The 21,131-nt window shown below is 60.0% G+C and overlaps 1 protein-coding gene and 1 long non-coding RNA gene across 2 annotated transcripts; both read right to left on the bottom strand.

The window, feature by feature from the left end:
- Nucleotides 1–179: 179 nt before the first annotated feature.
- Nucleotides 180–20,774, bottom strand: LOC135408625 (tuftelin-like). Its single transcript, XM_064643691.1, has 11 exons — nucleotides 20,652–20,774; nucleotides 16,541–16,615; nucleotides 16,357–16,461; nucleotides 14,829–14,912; nucleotides 10,520–10,591; nucleotides 9,846–9,962; nucleotides 8,404–8,532; nucleotides 3,175–3,269; nucleotides 1,894–1,999; nucleotides 1,653–1,736; nucleotides 180–509 (listed from the first exon to the last, which is right to left on the bottom strand). Exons 1-11 carry the CDS (start codon nucleotides 20,709–20,711, stop codon nucleotides 195–197), a joined length of 1,242 nt encoding a protein of 413 aa, XP_064499761.1. The 5' UTR covers nucleotides 20,712–20,774; the 3' UTR covers nucleotides 180–194.
- Nucleotides 13,256–14,822, bottom strand: LOC135408626 (uncharacterized). The gene is made up of 2 exons (XR_010427727.1): nucleotides 14,225–14,822; nucleotides 13,256–14,181 (listed from the first exon to the last, which is right to left on the bottom strand). It is a non-coding gene; the product is annotated as an uncharacterized LOC135408626 (long non-coding RNA).
- Nucleotides 20,775–21,131: the final 357 nt, after the last annotated feature.

Below are 21,131 nucleotides of genomic sequence, written 5' to 3'. Positions count from 1 at the left end.
TAGTATCCCCAGATCCAGAGGAGCCTCCCTGCTTCCAGAAGAGCACCCCAAAATCCAGAAGAGCATCCCCAAATCCATTAGAGCATCCCTGCTTCCCAAGAGCATGCCCAAATCCAGAGGAGCCTCCCTGCTTCCCAAGAGCATTCCTTGATCCATTAGAGCCTCCCTGCTTCCCAGGAGCATTCCTTGATCCATCAGAGCCTCCCTGCTTCCCAAGAGCATCCCCAGATCCAGAGGAGCCTCCCTGCTTCCCAAGAGCGTTCCCAAATCCAGAGGAGCCTCCCTGCTTCCCAAGAGCGTTCCCAAATCCAGAGGAGCCTCCCCAAACCCAGCACCACCTCCCAGCCAGGCCGTAGACCCGCGGGGCAGCCCCTTCCCGGCCGGAATTCCGTGTCCCCCCCCCCGTACCTGCTCACGTATTCCGACTTGGAGCGGGCCCTGGCGCTGTGCCCGCCCCGGCTGACCTGCTGCTCGATCAGGTGCTCGATCCGGTCGTGCATCTCCAGGTTCTGCAGGAATTGGGAGCAGGAGTTGGGAGCGGGAGTTGGGAGCGGGAGTTGGGAGCGGGAGTTGGGAGCGGGAGTTGGGGAGCAGGAGTTGTTGGGAGCAGGAGTTGTTGGGAGCAGGAGTTGTTGGGAGCAGGAGTTGTTGGGAGCAGGAGTTGTTGGGAGCGGGAGTTGGGAGCGGGAGTTGGGAGCGGGAGTTGGGAGCGGGAGTTGGGAGCGGGAATTGGGAGCGGAATTGGGAGCGGGAATTGGGAGCGGGAATTGGGAGCGGGAATTGGGAGCGGGAATTGGGAGCGGGAATTGGGAGCAGGAGTTGTTGGGAGCAGGAGTTGTTGGGAGCGGGAGCTGGGAGCGGGAGCTGGGAGCGGGAGCCGGGAGTTGGGAGCGGGAATTGGGAGCAGGAAATGGGAGCAGGAATTGGGAACAGCAGTTGGGAACAGCAGTTGGGAACAGCAGTTGGGAACAGCAGTTGGGAGCAGGAGTTGGGAGCAGGAGTTGGGAGCAGGAATTGGGAGCAGGAATTGGGAGCAGGAATTGGGAGCAGGAATTGGGAGCAGGAGCTGGGAGCAGGAGCTGGGAGCAGGAGCTGGGAGCAGGAATTGGGAACAGGAATTGGGAACAGGAATTGGGAACAGGAATTGGGAACAGGAGTTGGGAGCAGGAGTTGGGAGCAGGAGTTGGGAGCAGGAGTTGGGAGCAGGAATTGGGAGCAGGGAGGTTTTCCAGCCCCGGGGAGCAGGGAAGGGATTGTCCCTCCGTGCTTGGGACGGGTGGGGTCACACCTCCCATTCCAGGGGGGAATTTTGGGGGCACTTCACGACAACGCTGAGGGGCTGGAGCGTGTCCAGAGGGGCTGGAGCAGCAGGAGAAGGGTCTGGAGAGCTCCTGAGGGAGCTGGGGGGGCTCATCCTGGAGAAAAGGAGGCTCAGGGGGGACCTTCTGGATCCGGAATTCCTTGGAAGGAAGTTGGAGCCGGGGGGGGTCGGGCTCTGCTCCCAGGGAACAAGGGACAGGAGGAGGGGAAACGGCCTCAAGCTGTGCCAGGGGAGGGTCAGGTTGGACATGAGGAGGAATTTCCCCCGGAAAAGGATGTTCAGGCATGGAAGGAGCTCGGATCTGACCCCCCCAGGACCCTCTGGGACCCACCTCAGCCTCCAGGTAGGAGACCCTCTCCTTCAGCTCCTGGATCGTGGAATCCTTGGCCTGGATCACCGTCTTGGAATTCTGGAGCTGCGAGGGGGCAAGTTCAGAAGGAGGCAAGTTCCTTCAGAAGGAGGCAAGTTCAGAAGGAGGCAAATTCCTTCCCGTGGGCTGATGGGGCCGGAGGAGCTCCCAGGGAGCTTTTCCCATTTTTTGGGAAGCGTCTTCCCGGTCCCTCCCCCCTCACCTGCTCGATCATCTGCCGCACTTTGCGCTGCTGGCTCTTCAACATGTCGTCCAGGTGGTGGATCTTCTCCCGCAGCGTGGCCACCTCCTTCTCCAGCTGGGCCACCCTGGGGCAGGGGACACGGGGAAAATCCTCGGGGAGCCGCCCCCGGATGGGTGGGAACACCCACACCCCGAAAACAGGGCCTGGGGGAACGCCCACCCCAAAAACACACACCCGAAAAACACCCACACCCCGAAAACACAGCCTGGGGAACGCCCACCCCAAAAACACACACCCCAAAAACACACACCCCAAAAACACCCACCCCCAAAAACACCCACACCCCGAAAACACAGCCTGGGGAACGCCCACCCCAAAAATACACACCCGAAAAACACCCACACCCCGAAAACACAGCCTGGGGGAACGCCCACCCCAAAAACACCCACCCGAAAAACACACACCCCAAAAACACCCACCCCCAAAAAACACCCACCCCAAAAACACCCACACCCCGAAAACACAGCCTGGGGAACGCCCACCCCAAAAAACACCCACCCCCAAAACTGCAGCCTGTGGGAACACCCACCCCAAAAACACCCACCCCAAAAACACCCACCCCAAAAACACCCACCCCAAAAACACCCACCCCAAAAACTCAGCCTGTGGGAACACCCACCCCAAAAACTGCAGCCTGTGGGAACACCCACCCCAAAAACACCCACCCCAAAAACACCCACCCCAAAAACACCCACCCCAAAAACACCCACCCCAAAAACACCCACCCCCAAAACCTGCAGCCTGTGGGAACACCCACCCCAAAAACACCCACCCCAAAACCTGCAGCCCTGTGGTCTCTCCTCTCCAACCCCAGGATTTTTTGGGGTCGAGCAGCAGGGGAGGGACACACCAACCCTACCCCAGGAGAGCCACAGAGCCCGGAACCCACAGGAAGAGCAGGAAGAGCCACCCCACAACCCCAGAGGGCTCCCGGGAAACAACCACCCCGGCCCCAACCAGCCCCCGGAGCAGCGGGATCGGAGCCTCCCGGGGCTCCCAAACCTCCGGGATCCCCGGGAGCCAGGCACAACTCCAGGGTTTTGGGGTTTTTTTGGGGATGAATCACCTCCGGGGGTGCAGGGAAGGTGCTTGGCACGCCCTGCCCTGCCCAGGAATGTGCCAGGGCACCGAGCTCTGTGGGAGTGACACCCCGACCCCGGGCGGCTCCGGCGGGATTCCCGAGCTGGCGGAATTCCCGGGAGAGAGGAGCTGGCAGCGTTCCAGGGGGGGGACACTCACCGTTCCTGCTGGGCCACCTTGTCCCCTTCCAGGCCCCGCAGCCGCCCCAGCTCGGCCTCCCCGGCCCTCAGCTCGGCCACCAACGCCCGGCGCTCCTGGGGAGAGCCAGGGGGGGTTATCCCGTGAGGAAAACACCGGGATACCCCGGCGAAACACCGGGATACCCCGGAGCTCCTGGGGAGAGCCAGGGGGGGTTATCCCTCGGGAAAAACACCGGGATACCCCGGCGAAACACTGGGATACCCCGGAGCTCCTGGGGAGAGCCAGGGGGGGTTATCCCACAGGGAAAACACCGGGATACCCCGGCGCTCCTGGGGAGAGCCAGGGAGGGGGGTTATCCCGCAGGGAAAACAACGGGATACCCCGGCGAAAACACCGGGATACCCTGGCACTCCTGGGGAGAGCCAGGGGGGGTTATCCCGCGGGGAAAACACCGGGATAACCCAGAGCTCCTGGGGACAGCCAGGGGGGGTTATCCCGCAGGGAAAACACCGGGATACCCCGGCGAAACACCGGGATACCCCGGAGCTCCTGGGGAGAGCCAGGGTGGGGGAGTTATCCCGCGGGGAAAACACCGGGATACCCCGGCGCTCCTGGGGAGAGCCAGGGGGGGTTATCCCGCAGGGAAAACACCGGGATAGCCCGGAGCTCCTGGGGAGAGCCAGGGGGGGTTATCCCGCGGGGAAAACACCGGGATACCCCGGTGCTCCTGGGGAGAGCCAGGGGGATGATCCCGCAGGGAAAACACCGGGATAACCCGGCGAAACACCGGGATACCCCGGAGCTCCTGGGGAGAGCCAGGGGGGGTGATCCCGCAGGGAAAACACCGGGATACCTCGGCGCTCCTGGGGAGAGCCAGGGGGGGTTATCCCGTGGGGAAAACAACGGGATACCCCGGAGCTCCTGGGGAGAGCCAGGGGGGTGATGCACCAGGGAAAACACCGGGATACCCCGGCGCTCCTGGGGAGAGCCAGGGGGGGTTATCCCGCGGGGAAAACAACGGGATACCCCGGAGCTCCTGGGGAGAGCCGGGGGGGGTTATCCCGCGGGGAAAACACCGGGATACCCCGGCAAAACACCGGGATACCCCGGAGCTCCTGGGGAGAGCCAGGGGGGGTTATCCCGCAGGGAAAACACCGGGATACCCCGGCGCTCCTGGGGAGAGCCGGGGGGGGTTATCCCGTGGGGAAAACACCGGGATACCCCGGCGAAACACCGGGATACCCCGGCGCTCCTGGGGAGAGCCGGGGGGGGTGATCCCGCAGGGAAAACACCGGGATACCCCGGCGCTCCTGGGGAGAGCCGGGGGGGGTGATCCCGCAGGGAAAACACCGGGATACCCCGGCGCTCCTGGGGAGAGCCAGGGGGGGTTATCCCGCAGGGAAAACACCGGGATACCCTGGCGAAACACCGGGATACCCCGGAGCTCCTGGGGAGAGCCAGGGGAGGGGAGTTATCCCGCGGGGAAAACACCGGGATACCCCGGCGCTCCTGGGGAGAGCCAGGGGGGGTTATCCCTCGGGGAAAACACCGGGATACCCCGGAGCTCCTGGGGAGAGCCGGGGGGGGGTGATGCACCAGGGAAAACACCGGGATACCCCGGAGCTCCTGGGGAGAGCCAGGGGGGGGTTATCCCGTGGGGAAAACACCGGGATACCCCGGAGCTCCTGGGGAGAGCCAGGGGGGGTTATCCCGCGGGGAAAACACCGGGATACCCCAGCGCTCCTGGGGAGAGCCAGGGGGGGTGATCCCGCAGGGAAAACACCGGGATACGCACGGGGGGGGGCACGAACGGGCACCCGGGCTCTTTGCACCAGGGGGGAGTTATCCCGCAGGGAAAACACCGGGATACGCACGGGGGGGGCACGAACGGGCACCCGGGCTCTGCGGGGGGGGTGGCACAGGGGGGAGCTGAGGGATGGACACACAGGGATGGACAGAGGGATGGACAGAGGGATGGACGGACAGAGGGATGGACGGACAGAGGGATGGACACAGAGAGGGATGGACACAGAGAGGGATGGACACAGAGAGGGATGGACACAGAGAGGGATGGACACAGAGAGGGATGGACACAGAGGGATGGACAGACAGAGGGATGGACAGACAGAGGGATGGACAGACAGGGGGATGGACAGACAGGGGGATGGACAGACAGGGGGATGGACAGACAGGGGGATGGACAGACAGGGGGATGGACAGACAGGGGGATGTCCCGCTGCTTTCCACCCCCCACAAGGATACGGGATGAATCCGGCCCCAGATCCATCACAGGGATGTGGGTTATCCCATTTGGAGGGATCAGGGGAGGAGAGGATCACTGAGGTTGGGAAAGAGCTGCAAGATCACCCAGTCCCAGCTCTGATCAATCCCACCTCTGATCCCCCAATCCCACCTCTGATCCCCCAATCCCACCTCTGATCCCCCAATCCCACCTCTGATCCCCCAATCCCACCTCTGATCAATCCCACCTCTGATCCCCCAGTCCCACCTCTGATCCCCAAATCCCACCTCTGATCCCCAATCCCACCTCTGATCCCCAAATCCCACCTCTGATCCCAAATCCCACCTCTGATCCCAAATCCCACCTCTGATCCCCCAATCCCACCTCTGATCCCCCAATCCCCCCTCTGACCCCCAATCCCACCTCTGACCCCCAATCCCACCTCTGATCCCCCAATCCCACCTCTGATCCCCCAATCCCAAACTCTGATCCCCAATCCCAAACTCTGCCCATCGAGCCCAAGCCTCTGGATCATCCCAGCTCCTGTCCCTGCCCGGGACACCCCCAACATCCCCCCCTGTGCCCCAGGGCCTTTCCCAAACCCTTCCTGACCCTCTGGAATCTTGGTGCCATCACCATTTCCCTCTCCAGTGCCCGACCAGCCTCTGGGGGAAGAACCTTTCCCTAAAACCCATCCTAACCCCCCCTAAAACCCATCCTAAACCCCCCTAAACCCCATCCTAAACCCCCCTAAAACCCATCCTAAACCCCCCTAAAACCCATCCTAAACCCCCCTAAAACCCATCCTAAACCCCCCTAAAATCCATCCTAAACCCCCCTAAACCCCATCCTAAACCCCCCTAAAACCCATCCTAAACCCCCCTAAAACCCATCCTAAACCCCCCTAAACCCCATCCTAAACCCCCCTAAAACCCATCCTAAACCCCCCTAAAACCCATCCTAAACCCCCCTAAAATCCATCCTAAACCCCCCTAAAACCCATCCTAAACCCCCCTAAAACCCATCCTAAACCCCCCTAAAATCCATCCTAAACCCCCCTAAACCCCATCCTAAACCCCCCTAAAACTCATCCTAAACCCCCTAAAACCCATCCTAAACCCCCCTAAACCCATCCTAAACCCCCCCAGCCACAGTTGCAGCCCTTCCCTCGGGCTCTGCCCCAAGAGCAGAGCTCAGCTCACCCCACACTGCCACATTTAGGACTTTAATCGTGTCGTGAGCTCCAAAAACAACAGGATAATGCTGGAAGTTGTGGGAATGCCCCACGAGCAGAAGCGTCTAGACGGCGCTGCCGCTTCCAGGAGACCTGGGGGAGCCTGCACGGACCAACCAGCTCTTCTGGACCTGGGAAAGGCCCCTTCCCATCCCACCAGTGGGAGCCCAGCAGCTGGATATCGGGTTAGACCTGGTTGGGAAGTCGAGCCCTGCGGGGAGAGTCTGGTTCCCTGGGCTGGTTTCCTGGGCTGGTTCCTGGGTCTGATTCCCTGGGTCTGATTCCCTGGGTCTGATCCCTGGGTCTGGTTCCCTGGGTCTGGTTCCCTGGGTCTGGTTCCCTGGGGCTGGTTCCCTGGGTCTGATTCCCTGGGCTGGTTCCTGGGCTGGTTCCCTGGGCTGGTTCCCTGGGCTGGTTCCTGGGTCTGATCCCTGGGTCTGGTTCCCTGGGTCTGATTCCTGGGTCTGATTCCCTGGGCTGGTTCCCTGGGTCTGGTTCCTGGGCTGGTTCCCGGGTCTGGTTCCCGGGTCTGATTCCCTGGGCTGATTCCCTGGGTCTGATTCCCTGGGCTGGTTCCCTGGGTCTGATTCCTGGGTCTGGTTCCTGGGCTGGTTCCCAGGTCTGATTCCCTGGGCTGGTTCCCTGGGTCTGATTCCCTGGGCTGGTTCCCTGGGCTGGTTCCCTGGGCTGGTTCCTGGGCTGGTTCCTGGGTCTGATTCCCTGGGTCTGATTCCCTGGGTCTGATTCCCTGGGTCTGATTCCCTGGGCTGGTTCCCTGGATCTGATTCCCTGGGCTGGTTCCCTGGATCTGATTCCCTGGGCTGGTTCCTGGGTCTGATCCCTGGGTCTGGTTCCCTGGGCTGGTTCCCTGGGCTGATTCCTGGATCTGATTCCCTGGGCTGATTCCCTGGGCTGATTCCCTGGGCTGATTCCCTGGGCTGATTCCCTGGGCTGATTCCCTGGGCTGATTCCTGGATCTGATTCCCTGGGCTGATTCCCTGGGCTGATTCCCTGGGCTGATTCCCTGGGCTGATTCCTGGATCTGATTCCCTGGATCTGATTCCCTGGATCTGATTCCCTGGGCTGATTCCTGGATCTGATTCCCTGGGCTGATTCCTGGATCTGATTCCCTGGGCTGATTCCCTGGGCTGATTCCCTGGGCTGATTCCCTGGGCTGATTCCCTGGGCTGATTCCCTGGGCTGGTTCCCTGGGCTGGTTCCCTGGGCTGATTCCCTGGGTCTGATTCCCTGGGTCTGATTCCCTGGGCTGGTTCCCTGGGTCTGATCCCTGGGTCTGGTTCCCAGGTCTGGTTCCCTGGGTCTGATTCCCTGGGTCTGATTCCCTGGGCTGATTCCCTGGGGCTGGTTCCCCGGGTCTGATTCCCTGGGCTGGTTCCCTGGGCTGATTCCCTGGGTCTGGTTCCCTGGGTCTGATTCCCTGGGCTGGTTCCTGGGCTGATTCCTGGATCTGATTCCCTGGGCTGATTCCCTGGGGCTGGTTCCCTGTGTCTGATTCCCTGGGCTGGTTCCCTGGGTCTGATTCCCTGGGCTGGTTCCTGGGCTGATTCCTGGATCTGATTCCCTGGGGCTGGTTCCCTGTGTCTGATCCCTGGGCTGATTCCCTGGGCTGATTCCCTGGGCTGATTCCCTGGGCTGATTCCCTGGGCTGGTTCCCTGGGCTGGTTCCCTGGGCTGGTTCCCTGGGCTGGTTCCCTGGGCTGGTTCCCAGGCCTGGCTCCACTAATCCCAACCCCCCAGAGGGTCCTGGTACCTTTTCCACCCCGGCCAGGAGCCTCTGGAGCTCGTCCACCTGCACCTCCTTCTGCTCCACGTCCCTCTCCGCTCTCCGGAGGGCAGAGCTCGCCCGCTCCGCTTCCTCCTGGTACTGGGCCACCTTCCTCTGGAAAAAAGGGGATGGAAAAGGCTTTACTTGGAATCCCAGAGCCCTTGGGGGACGTTCCCAACCCTCGTGGGCGCTCCCGGGGGTTTTGCTGACGGCACCAACACCCCGACGGTGCCTCGGAGACGAGGAGCCCTTCGGAAGGTTCTCGGGCTTCAAAGCACTTCAGAGGGCAGGGAGGAGCTCCAGGAGCTCCAGGGGGTTCTCAGGCTCCTCTGGGACCACCTGCCCACGGGGCCACCAGCCCCAGGTTGGGATGTGGATGCTTCTTCCAGCCCCGGGACTCGGGAGAGCTCCGGGGGCTCAGAGGGGACAGGGATGGGCCACCAGCCCCAGGGTGACCTTGGCCACCCTCAGGATCTCAGAGGGGACAGGGATGGGGTCACCAGCCCCAGGGTGACCTTGGCCACCATCAGGAGCTCAGAGGGGACAGGGATGGGGTCACCAGCCCCAGGGTGACCTTGGCCACCATCAGGAGCTCAGAGGGGACAGGGATGGGCCATTTGTCCAAGGAAATGACCTCAGCCACTGCCCAAATCAACAGGAACAGCTCAGAGGGGACAGGGACAGGTCACCAGCCCCAGGGTGACCTTGGCCACCATCAGGAGCTCAGGGGGGACAGGGATGGGGTCACCAGCCCCAGGGTGACCTTGGCCACCATCAGGAGCTCAGAGGGGACAGGGATGGGGTCACCAGCCCCAGGGTGACCTTGGCCACCACTGGGAGCTCAGAGGGGACAGGGATGGGGTCACCAGCCCCAGGGGTGACCTCACACCCCCACCAACATCTCAGCAGCTCAGAGGGGACCAAGGTGCCCCCGTGGGTTCCCCCCAACAGCTGCAGAGTGGGTCCAACACGTGGCAGGATCAAGGACCCTGGAACACCCCCCCAGGGTGGAGATGTCACCCCAGGGGTGACCAAAGCCCCCGAAATGCCCCCAAACCCCCCCCACTTCCTGCGGGGAAGGACGGACATCCCCCTGTCACCCCTCAAACCCACTTCCTGGGCATCCCCTCAGGCTGCCCAGGACCAGTTTGGCCTGTGGGACGGGACTGGGAGCGGGGGTGTCACCGCTGTCACCCACCCCGGGGTGACACAGCCCGGCCCTGCCCATCCGGGCCGTGAGCAGGCACCAAAAAACACCCCGAAGGGGACAATTAACCCCCTTAATTGGGGAGCAGGAAGGGAGGGGAGCAGCAGCAGCAGCAGGAGGAGGAGGTGGACACCTCCAGCAGCCCCAAGGTGTCCCTCAGGGCTCCCGGGAAGCTTCAAAAACCACCAAAACCAGATTAAATCCCCCGTTTTTCGGTCACCTCGAAGGCTTTCCTCTCCAACTGATGGCGCTTCTCGGCCTCCTGCAGCCTCCTGAGGAGCCTCCTGGCCGTCTCCTGGAGCGTCTCCACGTCCTGGCTGGAGCAGTTCTCCTCCTCCTGGGCAGGGATGAGTCGGGAGGCACCGAAGGGTCCCCCCCCCGGCGTGGGTGACACCCCGGTGACACCCCGGTGACACCCCTGCCCCGCTCCCCTCTCGCCTCCCACGCTCCAGCTGCAGCTCCCAGCCCTCCTCGGGATCCCCGGGGCATTCCCAGCCCTTGTTTGGGGAGGAGGAGGAGGCCACTTGGGCAACCTGAAACCTGAGAGTGGGCACAGCCCCAAAAAAATCCCGGTCCCAAAAATCCTGGCCCGAAAAAAATCCCGGTCCCAAAAAAATCCCGGCCCCAAAAAAATCCCGGCCCCAAAAAAATCCCACCCTAAAATCCCAGCCCAATAAAAATCCCGGCCCCAAAAACCTCAGCCCCAAAAATCCCTGGGGGATCAGGCTCAGCTTCAAAGCCAGGATGAAAACCTCAAATTAAACTGACTTTTCCTAAAATCATGGAATATTTGGTGGGAAGGGGCTTTTCCCAGGTCACGGGTCGCCCCAAGCCCCGTCTCCCCCCCGACCTCGAACATTCCCGAGGCTGAAATTCCCCAAATTCCCCCCGTACCTGCTCCTCCCAGGAGTCCCCCCGGAGCCTCTCGGGGCCCTTCCAGCTCCCGTTGTGCTGCTCCAGCACCACCTGCACAATTCCAAGGACACGGAGACGTCGGAATTCCGGGGGCCACTCCAACCCGGGGGGGTTCCTGCAGCCAAACCTTCACCAGAGCCCTTCTCTGCCTGACTCCTGGTGAACCTTTGTCCTCCAAAACGTGGTTTTAATCCACCACAAAGCCCCTCCTGGAGCCTTTTCCAGCCCGGGAAGGGGATCCCCCGTTACCTGTGGCTGCTCCCGAGCTCCTTGGCTGCTCTCAAGTTTACTGTTAAAGTCCTCCCGCAGCTTCTTCAGAGCACTTCCAGTCTGGCAAAGGCAACGGAATTCAGCTGGCTCGGGGTGGAAGGGGTCCCTCAGCCCCCCAAAAATCCTCCTCGGCCACGGCCGAGTCTTGGGGGCGGCTACAGCTGCTCCAGTTGGGCTACAACTGATCCAGATGGGCTACAACTGCTCCTACAACTGCTCCTACAACTGCTCCTACAACTGCTCCTACAACTGCTCCTACAACTGCTCCTACAACTGCTCCTACAACTGATCCTACAACTGATCCTACAACTGCTCCAGTTGGGCTACAACTGATCCTACAGCTGCTCCTACAACTGCTCCTACAACTGCTCCTACAACTGCTCCTACAACTGCTCCTACAACTGCTCCTACAACTGCTCCTACAACTGCTCCTACAACTGATCCTACAACTGATCCTACAACTGCTCCAGTTGGGCTACAACTGCTCCAGCTGGGCTACAACTGCTCCAGTCGGGCTGGAGGGGAGGCAGCGGGTCCCAAATTAATCAAAATACAGCAGGACGGAGCGAGGGGAAGCAGGAGGAAGCAGGAGGAAGCAGGAGGAAGCAGGAGGAAGCAGGAGGAAGCAGGAGGAAGCAGGAGGGACCAAGGGGAAGCAGGAAGAAGCAGGAGGGATCAAGGGGAAGCAGGAGGGATCAAGGGGAATAAAGGGAAAGCAGGGGGAATCAAGGAGAAGCAGGAGGAATAAAAAGGAAGCAGGAGGAATCAAGGGGAATCAAGGGGAAGCAGGAGGGATAAAGGGGAAGCAGGAGGGATAAAGGGGAAGCAGGAGGGATAAAGGGGAAGCAGGAGGGATAAAGGGGAAGCAGGAGGGATAAAGGGGAAGCAGGAGGGATAAAGGGGAAGCAGGAGGGATAAAGGGGAATAAAGGGGAAGTAAGAGGGATCAAGGGGAAGCAGGAGGAATAAAGGGGAAACAGGAGGAATCAAGGGGAATAAAGGGGAAGCAGGAGGAATAAAAAGGAAGAAGGAGGAATAAAAAGGAAGCAGGAGGAACCAAGGGGAAGCAGGAGGAACCAAGGGGAAGCAGGAGGAACCAAGGGGAAGCAGGAGGAACCAAGGGGAAGCAGGAGGAACCAAGGGGAAGCAGGAGGAACCAAGGGGAAGCAGGAGGAACCAAGGGGAAGCAGGAGGAACCAAGGGGAAGCAGGAGGAACCAAGGGGAAGCAGGAGGAACCAAGGGGAAGCAGGAGGAACCAAGGGGAAGCAGGAGGAACCAAGGGGAAGCAGGAGGAACCAAGGGGAAGCAGGAGGAACCAAGGGGAAGCAGGAGGAACCAAGGGGAAGCAGGAGGAACCAAGGGGAAGCAGGAGGAATAAAGGGGAAGCAGGAGGGATCAAGGGGAATCAAGGGAAAGCAGGAGGAATAAAGGGGAAGCAGGAGGGATCAAGGGGAAGCAGGAGGGATCGAGGGAAAATGAGGGGGAGGTGGCTCAAGGAGAGACCAGGAGAGATCAGGAGATAAATCAACAGGAATCCAAAGGAATCCGAACCAGAGGGAGGGAAAACAAAAGGGATCCTGTGGAGATTGGCCTGGCTGCTCATTCCTGGCTCCCCAGGGTCACAAGAGCCGTGACTTGGGATTCTCCCGGGCCAGGGGAGGATTCCCAGCCCTCTCCAGCAACTCCAGCTCCCAGAAAAACCTTCTGGGTTTTTCTGGATCAGCCCCTCCCCCTGGATTTTGGCTGGGATAAAGGAGTTTTCCAGAGCTCTTGGATCAACAACCAGCTGGATGGAGGCATTCCCAGGGTTTTTCCCCCACCTGGATGCCAAGAAAAACCGGTGCCACCACCTCGACTTTTAACTCTTCCTCTCCTGTTTTCCACAGGCAAAAAAAATCGACTCTTCCAGCTGTTCCAAAATCCCAAAATCCCGCTCGACTCGTCCTAAACAGGCCCTTTTCAACCCAATTCCTGCTTCTCCAGCCCTTTTCAAGCCAATTCCTGGAGCTGAAGCCCCAAAAGCCCCGGGAATGGGAAGGCTCAGGGATAAAAAGCAGGTGAGATAAAGGTTGGGTGGCAACACCCCGGAGCAGCCCCGGGCAGGAACAGACTGTTTTCTCTTGGATTAGGGGAAAAAATAAATCCAGTTTTTTGGCAGAGGAGTCGGAAGGATGATTAAAAACCCGGAGACGCCCTCCCGGATCAACCCCCGGGGCTCAGAAAGGCTCTGACAGGAGGTTGAATTGAATTTAAATTGATTTATTTCCCCCCTTTTCTTCTCTTTTTTTTAAGGCCAAACTGCCCATCTTGGGACATTCTCCCCCTTCCAAATTTAAATTCATTTATTTCCCATTTTCTCCTTTTTTTTTAAGGCCAAACTGCCCATCCCGGGACATTCTCCTCCTCCTAAATTTAAACTGATTTATTTCCCCTTTTTCCCACCTATTTAAGGCCAAACTGCCCATCCCAGGACCTGCTCCCACATTCCAATTTAAATTGATTTATTTCCCATTTTTCCCACCTATTTAAGGCCAAACTGCCCAGCCCAGGACCTGCTCCCACATTCCAATTTAAATTGATTTATTTCCCACGTTTTTAAGGCCGATCCCATCCCAGGACACTTCCCCCTCTTCCCAAAACCATTCCCAGCAGGAACCCAGGAAAGGGTTAAAATTCCCAGGGTCTCCTCCTCCTCCTCCTCCAGTTCCCTTTGGGAGACATTCCAAGGAAACATTCCAAGGAAACTGCCCTTTAACCCTTGGGTGGGGCCCTGGGGGGGAAAGGGCACCACAATTCCCGAGCAATTCCCGAGCAATTCCCGAACAATTCCCGAGCAATTCCAGGCCAATTCTGCCCCGGAGCCGAGCAATTAGTCAGGCGGGGACTAATTGATGGCCTTGATTAGACAAACTGTTCCCAAGGGATGTTCCCAAGGGAATGGGATGTTCCCAAGGGAATTGGGGCATCCTGGACCCCCTGGGATGGGAATTACCTTGGGATGTTCCCAAGGGAATCAGGGCATCCTGGACACCCTTGGATAGGAATTACCTCAGGAATTGGGGCATTTTGGACCCCCTCAGATGGGAATTACCTCGGGATGATCCCAAGGGAATCAGGGAATCTTGGACCTCCTTGGGTGGGAATTAGCTTGGGATGCTCCCAAGGGAATTGGGGTATCCTGGACACCTTGGATTGGGAATTACCTCGGGATGATCCCAAGGGAATTGGGGCATCTTGGAACCCCTGGGATGGGAATTACCTCGGGATGATCCCAAGGGAATCGGGGCATCCTGGACACCCTGGGATGGGAATTACCTTGGGATGATTCCAAGGGAATCGGGGAATCTTGGACCCCCTCAGGTGGGAATTATCTTGGGAATTGGGGCATCCTGGACATCCTGGAATGGGAATTACCTCGGGATGCTCCCAAGGGAATTGGGGCATCCTGGACCCCCTGGGATGGGAATTACCTCAGGAATTGGGACATTTTGGACCCCCTTGGATGGGAATTACCTTGGGATGCTCCCAAGGGAACAGGAGCATCCCAGACACCTTTAGATGGGAATTACCTTGGGATGCTCCCAAGGGAACTGGGGGATGGGAATTACCTCGGGATGCTCCCAAGGGAATTGGGGCATCTTGGACCCCTTGGGATGGGAATTACCTCAGGAATTGGGGCATCCTGGACACCCTCAGATGGGAATTACCTTGGGAGCAGCTCCCAAGGGAATTGGGGCGTCCTGGACACTGTTGGATGGGAATTACCTCGGGATGATCCCAAGGGAATTGGGGTATCCTGGACCCCCTGGGATGGGAATTACCTTGGGATGTTCCCAAGGGAATCAGGGCATCCCGGACACCCTTGGATAGGAATTATCTTGGGAATTGGGGCATCCTGGACACCCTCAGATGGGAATTACCTTGGGATGCTCCCAAGGGAACAGGAGCATCCCAGACACCCTCTGAATGGGAATTCCCCCTCCTTTGCTGGGAATTCCCCCCCCGGGCCGGGAATTACCTCCTGGATGTACCGGACCTCGCTCCTGAGCTGAACCTTCTCCTCGTGGTTTGTGCTGCCCTCGCCTCGGGCCTTGAGATAAACCTGCCCAGAGAGGCCCAGACTGAGATAAAAACCCTCCCAGACCATCCCAAATCCATCCTGGGAACGGCACGAGGATCCCACCCCATCCCAAAGCACCTTCCCCGCGCGTTTTCCCTCCGGATTTAAACGTCCCCGGGGTTCCCAGAGCTGTTCCCCCTCCTGTGTGACCCCCAAACTTCACTTCAAGCTTGAAGTTAAGCTTGATTTTAAGTTGCCTCAAAGTCTTTTTCCAGGTTGTCCATCACGGGGGGTTTAGTTTGAATTCTAATTTCAATTTTAATTCAATTCCCCAAATCCACTCTCCATCCTCCCAAATCCACACTGAAAATCCACACTCCCTCCCCCCATATCCACACTCCCTCCCCCCAAATCCACACTCCATCCCCCCAAACCCACACTCACTCCATCCCCCAAATCCACACTGAAAATCCACACTCCCTCCCCCCAAATTCCCACTCCCTCCCCCCAAATTCCCACTCCCTCCCCCCAAAATCCCCTCTCCATCCCCCCAAATCCACTCTCCATCCCACAAATCCACCCTCCATCCCCCAAATCCACACTGAAAATCCATACTCCATCCCCCCAAATCCACTCTCCACCCCCCAAATTCCCACTGCATCCCCCAAATCCACTCTCCATCCCCCCAAATCCACACTCACTCCATGCCCCCAAATTCCCACTCCACCCCCCCAAATCCACACTCCATCCCCCCAAATTCACTTTCCATCCCCCCCAAATCCACTCTCCATCCCCCAAATCCACTCTCCATCCCCGATATTCCCACTCCATCCCCCCAAATTCCCACTCCACTCCCCCAAATCCACTCTCCATTCCCCAAATCCACCCTCCATCCCCCAAATCCACACTGAAAATCCATACTCCATCCCCCCAAATCCACTCTCCACCCCCCAAATTCCCACTCCATCCCACCAAATCCACTCTCCATCCCCCCAAATCCACTCTCCACCCCCCCAAATCCACTCTCCATCCCCCAAATCCACTCTCCATCCCTCAAATCCCCTCTCCATCCCCCAAATCCACTCTCCATCCCCCCAAATCCACTCTCCATCCCCCCAAATCCCCACTCCACTCCCCAAAATCCCCTCTCCATCCCCCCAAATCCACTCTCCATCCCCCCAAATCCCCACTCCACTCCCCAAAATCCCCACTCCACTCCCCAAAATCCCCACTCCACTCCCCAAAATCCCCACTCCACTCCCCAAAATCCCCACTCCACTCCCCAAAATCCCCACTCCACTCCCCAAAATCCCCTCTCCATCCCCCCAAATCCCCTCTCCATCCCCCCAAATCCCCACTCCACCCCCCCACCCTCCTCCACCCCGACTCCTCTCCTTCCCACCCGACCCTGGGACCCTTTTTCCCGGATAAAACCCCCCCTTTTCCACCCCCAACCCCCTCCCATCCCCATCCCCCCGGGACCCACCTTGATGATCTCCTCGTCGCCCTCGTTGCACTTGACGCACTCCGAGGCCAGGGAGTGCCCGTTGCTGGACCTGTTGGCCACCATGGCGAAGGCTTTGCCCACGGGCTGCAGGGGGGGGAATTTCCTGATCAGTAAATCCCCCAAAATCCCAGGAATCCCTCCCCGGGGCCGGAATTCCACCCACCTTCTGCTTGGCCTGCTGGCGCCGCTCGCCCGGCAGCTCGTGGGGCAGCGTCAGCCGCAGCACCTTCACGCTCTCCTGCAGCACAAATTGGGGTTTAGTCCCACCTTGGGCTCGGATCCAGGCTCAGCTTCGGCCTCCCCCAAGGTATTTTGCCCAGTTTTAAATTTAAGGTTCAGTTTTAAAGTGTAAAGTTGGAGTTTTGGGGCTCCCTGGGAGTCTTTGCCTGGGTCGGTGTGGACGGATGGATAAGGAGCTCCTCCCTCAGATGGGATTGAGGGAGGGGGTCCTGCTGGGATTAAAGGGGTGGGTCCTGCTGGGATTAAAGGGGTGGGTCCTGCTGGGATTGAACAAGCAAATCCTGCTGGGATTGAACAAGCGAATCCTGCTTGGATTGAACAAGCAAATCCTGCTGGGATTGAACAAGCGAATCCTGCTGGGATTGAACAAGCGAATCCTGCTTGGATTGAACAAGCAAATCCTGCTGGGATTGAACAAGCAAATCCTGCTGGGATCAGAGTGAATCCTGCTGGGATTAAAGGAGTGGATCCTGCTGGGATTGGAGTGAATAGTGCTGGGATTTAAGAGTGGATCCTGCTGGAATTAGACAAGCAAATCCTGCTGGGATTGAACAAGTAAATCCTGCAAGGATTGAACAAGTAAATCCTGCTGGGATCAGAGTGAATACTTCTGGGATTAAAGGAGTGGATTCTGATGGAATTAGACAAGTAAATCCTGCTGGGATCAGAGTGAATACTTCTGGGATTTAAGGAGTGGATCCTGCTGGGATCAGAGTGAATATTGCTGGGATTTAAGGAGTGGATCCTGCTGGAATTAGACAAGCAAATCCTGCTGGGATCAGAGTGAATCCTGCTGGGATTTAAGGAGTGGATCCCACTGGGATTAAAGGAGTGATCCAGGCCAAGGCCACGGATCCAACCCCTCGGGACTGGAGGATCCACTGAGCTGCTCCAGGGCCGGGATCAGGACAGGGTTTGGAGCCACCTCCTCCCGTGGAAGGTGCCCCTGGCAGGGGGGATGGGACTGGGTGGGTTTGAAGGCCCTTCCAACCCCTCCCATTCCACTATCCCACAATCCCAGGAGGTGTGCCAGGATCCCAAGAGCTGCTCCACACCCGGGGGGGTTTCGGGACCACCCGGAGACGCTTCTGGCACCCAAAACATTCCGGGGGGGGGGTCACCCAAAAAACCTCGATGTCCTTCTCCCAGATGGATCATCGGGAAGGATCCCGAATCCCAGAGCTGCTCCATGTCCCGTGGGCTCTCCGGAGGCAGCTCCAGGGACGGATCCCTCCCCTGGGATCCCGCCCGGGCCACGCCCTGGGCCACGCCCTGGGCCACGTCACCCTCCCGCTTCCAAAGGTTCTCTCTCCAAGTCCCAACAAGCCGAGTTTGTTTCCCAAATACTCCCGTGTGAACTCCCACAGATCCTCGGGAATCCGCTCCCATGGATCTCACGCCCACCCCGGGGCCAGACCCCCCAAAATCCCTCTGTTTAATCCCGGGAAAGCTCCGCTCGGGATCCGCTCCCCGGTTTAACCGGGTGCTCCCGGGGAGATTCTTCCTCCAGGGAACGTTTTCCTCGGCAAAGTTTGGAAAATTCCGGCCAGGAAGCCTCGGGAGCAGCCGGATTCAGCGGGCTCTGTGGGTTTGGGGGGGTATTTTGGGATCTGGGGGGGTTTTAGGGAAGGCAAAGGGCTCACGGCGGCGCCGGAGTCCAACGGGATCCAGGGAAAGGCCTCCCCCAAACATCCTCACTCCCAGCTTTGTTTACAAGCACCAGGATCCTGCATTCCTGCTCATTCCCAATCCCATCGAGCTGCCAAGGAATCCTCTCTCTCAGGGGAAGATCCACCCCGGTGAGGAACAAGCACAATTTCCATCCCTGCAGCCAAAACTTCCGCACGTGGACACTTCCCATCCCAAAAAAAAACACCATCACCACCAAACCTGCTCCTGGATAAAACCCACCACGGAGCCCAGAGCTAAACCAGCACTAAACCAGCACTAAACCAGCACTAAACCAGCACTAAACCAGCACTAAACCAGCACTAAACCAGCACTAAACCAGCACTAAACCAGCACTAAACCAGCACTAAACCAGCCCTGGCACTTCCAAATCCCGGCTCCTCCGAGCAGGAAACCAGCCCATGCAAATCCCAGCTCCGTCAGGGAGGGTGGGACACGAGTTTCCCTATTTTCAGGGACACTCTCTGGACCACCAGGGATGAAATCCGGGGTTTTTTTGAGGGAAGGGAATGTTTTTTTAGGGAAGCTGAGGCAGGTGCAGGAGGCCGGGATGGAACCGACCCCTTCCTGCCTCGGAAGGATGGAGGAGAGGAGCAGAAACGCCTGATTTGGGGATTTTTGGGGCTTTCCCAAAGTTTTAGTGGCTCCTCACCGGGGTGGGTTCAGGAGAAGTGGCTCCTCCAGGGCCAAGCTGGAGCTCCGAGGTCCCAAATCCCGCCGGGATCGGATCCACAGGGACTCCCTGCCCTGCTCCTGTCCCTGAAATCCAACGCCCACCTCCCGCTTCCAGCCCTGGAGCTGAGGGGAGGCGGATTTGGGGCCTCCTCCATTATTTTCCAGGGAAGCAGGAGGCTTTTCCAAGACAATGGAGAGCCCCGCGCTGGGCTCCAGCTCGGAAAAAAACCCGCCTGGGACAGAAAATCCTTCTTTAACCCCCCCCAGCTGTGCATCCCGGGAGTTATTCCAGCCCGGCCGGGTGTGTTTACGGCTTTTCCTTGGGAATGAACCGGGATGGGAAGAGTTTGGCCGGGTCTGGGCTGCAGGGAAGCTCCGGCAGTTGGAGGTTTTTGGGCAGGAAGCTCATTTGAGGGGACATTCCCAAAATCCCCGCTGGCCCCGCGGGTCCGAACACCCCCGAGAGCGGGATCCCGAGGAAACGAGGAAAACCGGGAGGGGGATTTCAGGAATTCCGAAGCCAATTTTAAAACGTTTCGGCCTGTTCTGCACCGTCCAACCCGTTTTGGAGGGAGGAGGCTCCGGGGAAGGGGGAACCCCACGAACCCCAACCACATCCGAGGGCCCCGCGGCCGCCGATCCCGATGTTTTGCAACCCTCGGGAAGGTCCGTCCGTCTGTCTGTCCCGCCCGGGAACAGGCCTGACCTGAGCCAAGGCTGGAGGGGGGGGTATCAGCGAGGATCAGCAGCCGGAATTTTGGGGATCGCCGGCGCTGGAGCCGCTTATCTGCCCCAACCCCATTAACCGGCGAGCCCAAACGCCGCGATCGCTCCTTATAAGGCTGGAAAAGCCGCCGGGAATGAGGAGACTCTCCTGGAGGAGACTCAGAGCTGAGTCACCCCGCAGCCGGCACGGGGCAAAAAAAGGCGGCCCGACTCTTTATTTTTTGGGGGGGGGGGATCCCTCCGGCCCCCCAAAAAGCCTGGAGCCGAGCCGGGCCGGGCTCTCCCGGGCAGCGCCGCCGGCTTCGCCCCATTCCCGGGAATGCGGGGCGCCAGGACGGCGCGGGGGCCGGTTTTTGGGGCGCCGCCAGCCCCACCCAGGGCCCGGCCCGGCCGCGGACGGCGCCGGGGAAAACCCGAGGAGACGAGGAAGAGAAAAGAAATCGGGACGATTCGCTCAAATCCCGGGGGCGGTGGAAAAAGGAGCCGCTTCCCGGTTGTTCCCATCGCCCCCCAACCCCTCCTTCCTGCCCGGGAGCCGCTCGAGGGGCGCGTTGCCCCCCCCCAAAGCCACGTTTTTGGGGGCGGCCCGATGGCTCCGCGGCCCCATGTGCCGGCCGGGCATTCCCGGGATCCCTCGGGAAGCGCTTCCCGGGATTTGAGGGGGACGGTGGGAGCGCAGCCCCAACGCCGGGGGGTCCCTCGGGGGTCGCTCTGTGGATGGTGGGCGCGACCCCGACCCCCCCCCGGGGGAAGGCGCGGCCGCAGAGCCCCCCGGGGACCACCCAGAGCCCCCCCCGAGCCCCCCGGGGACCCCCCGAAGCTCCGCGGGGCGAGGGGAGAGGGTCGGGCAGCCGGGGGGGCCCGTCCCCCTCCCCACCGCGGGGTCCCGGGGGGGGTTCGCGGGACACGAGGGGTCACGGGGAGGGGTCCGGGGGGGTCCTCACCGGGCTCTCGCCGTGGGGCCGCACGTCCAGCACCGCGCACCAGCCCTTCAGCCCGTTCATGGCCCCGCCGCGACTGCCCGGGCGCGACCCACCGCCCGCCCGCCTATACGGGCCACGCCCGCCCGCGGGGGACACGCCCACCCGCGGGGCCACGCCCAGGGCCACGCCCAGCACAGGTACCCGCCTGGGAGGGGGCCACGCCCCAGGGGCGGGTCACGCCCACCCGCAGGTGGCCACGCCCATCGCCTCCCCAGGTGACAAAGGCGGGGCCGGGCGCGCCAAAGCCGCGCGGAGACGGTGCCAAAACCGGGCTGAAACCGCGCCAAAACTGTGCCAAGGCGAAGTCTGGCAGCGCCAAAACCGCGCCCAGCTGTGCCAAAGCTGTGCCAAAGCCGTGCCAAGCTCTGCCATGTCCTGATCAGCCAAACCCAGCCGTGCCAAAGCCACGTTTAGCCAGGCCCAGCCGTGCCAAATTCGTCT

This window comes from Pseudopipra pipra, unplaced genomic scaffold (genome assembly GCF_036250125.1).
Source record: "Pseudopipra pipra isolate bDixPip1 unplaced genomic scaffold, bDixPip1.hap1 HAP1_SCAFFOLD_534, whole genome shotgun sequence".
Lineage (NCBI taxonomy): Eukaryota > Metazoa > Chordata > Aves > Passeriformes > Pipridae > Pseudopipra > Pseudopipra pipra.
This window is presented reverse-complemented; position numbering and strand designations above follow the sequence as displayed.

What these genes read in the sequence shown, in the direction of transcription:
- LOC135408625 (XM_064643691.1), bottom strand. Translation starts at nt 20,711, where the DNA reads ATGAACGGGCTGAAGGGCTGGTGCGCGGTGCTGGACGTGCGGCCCCAC. An exon ending in GGGACTCCTGGGAGGAGCAG is followed by an intron (nt 9,963 to 10,519) that starts GTACGGGGGGAA and finishes ATCCCTGCCCAG; the next exon opens with GAGGAGGAGAACTGCTCCAG. An exon ending in AAGGTGGCCCAGCAGGAACG is followed by an intron (nt 2,000 to 3,174) that starts GTGAGTGTCCCC and finishes CCCCTGCCCCAG; the next exon opens with GGTGGCCCAGCTGGAGAAGG.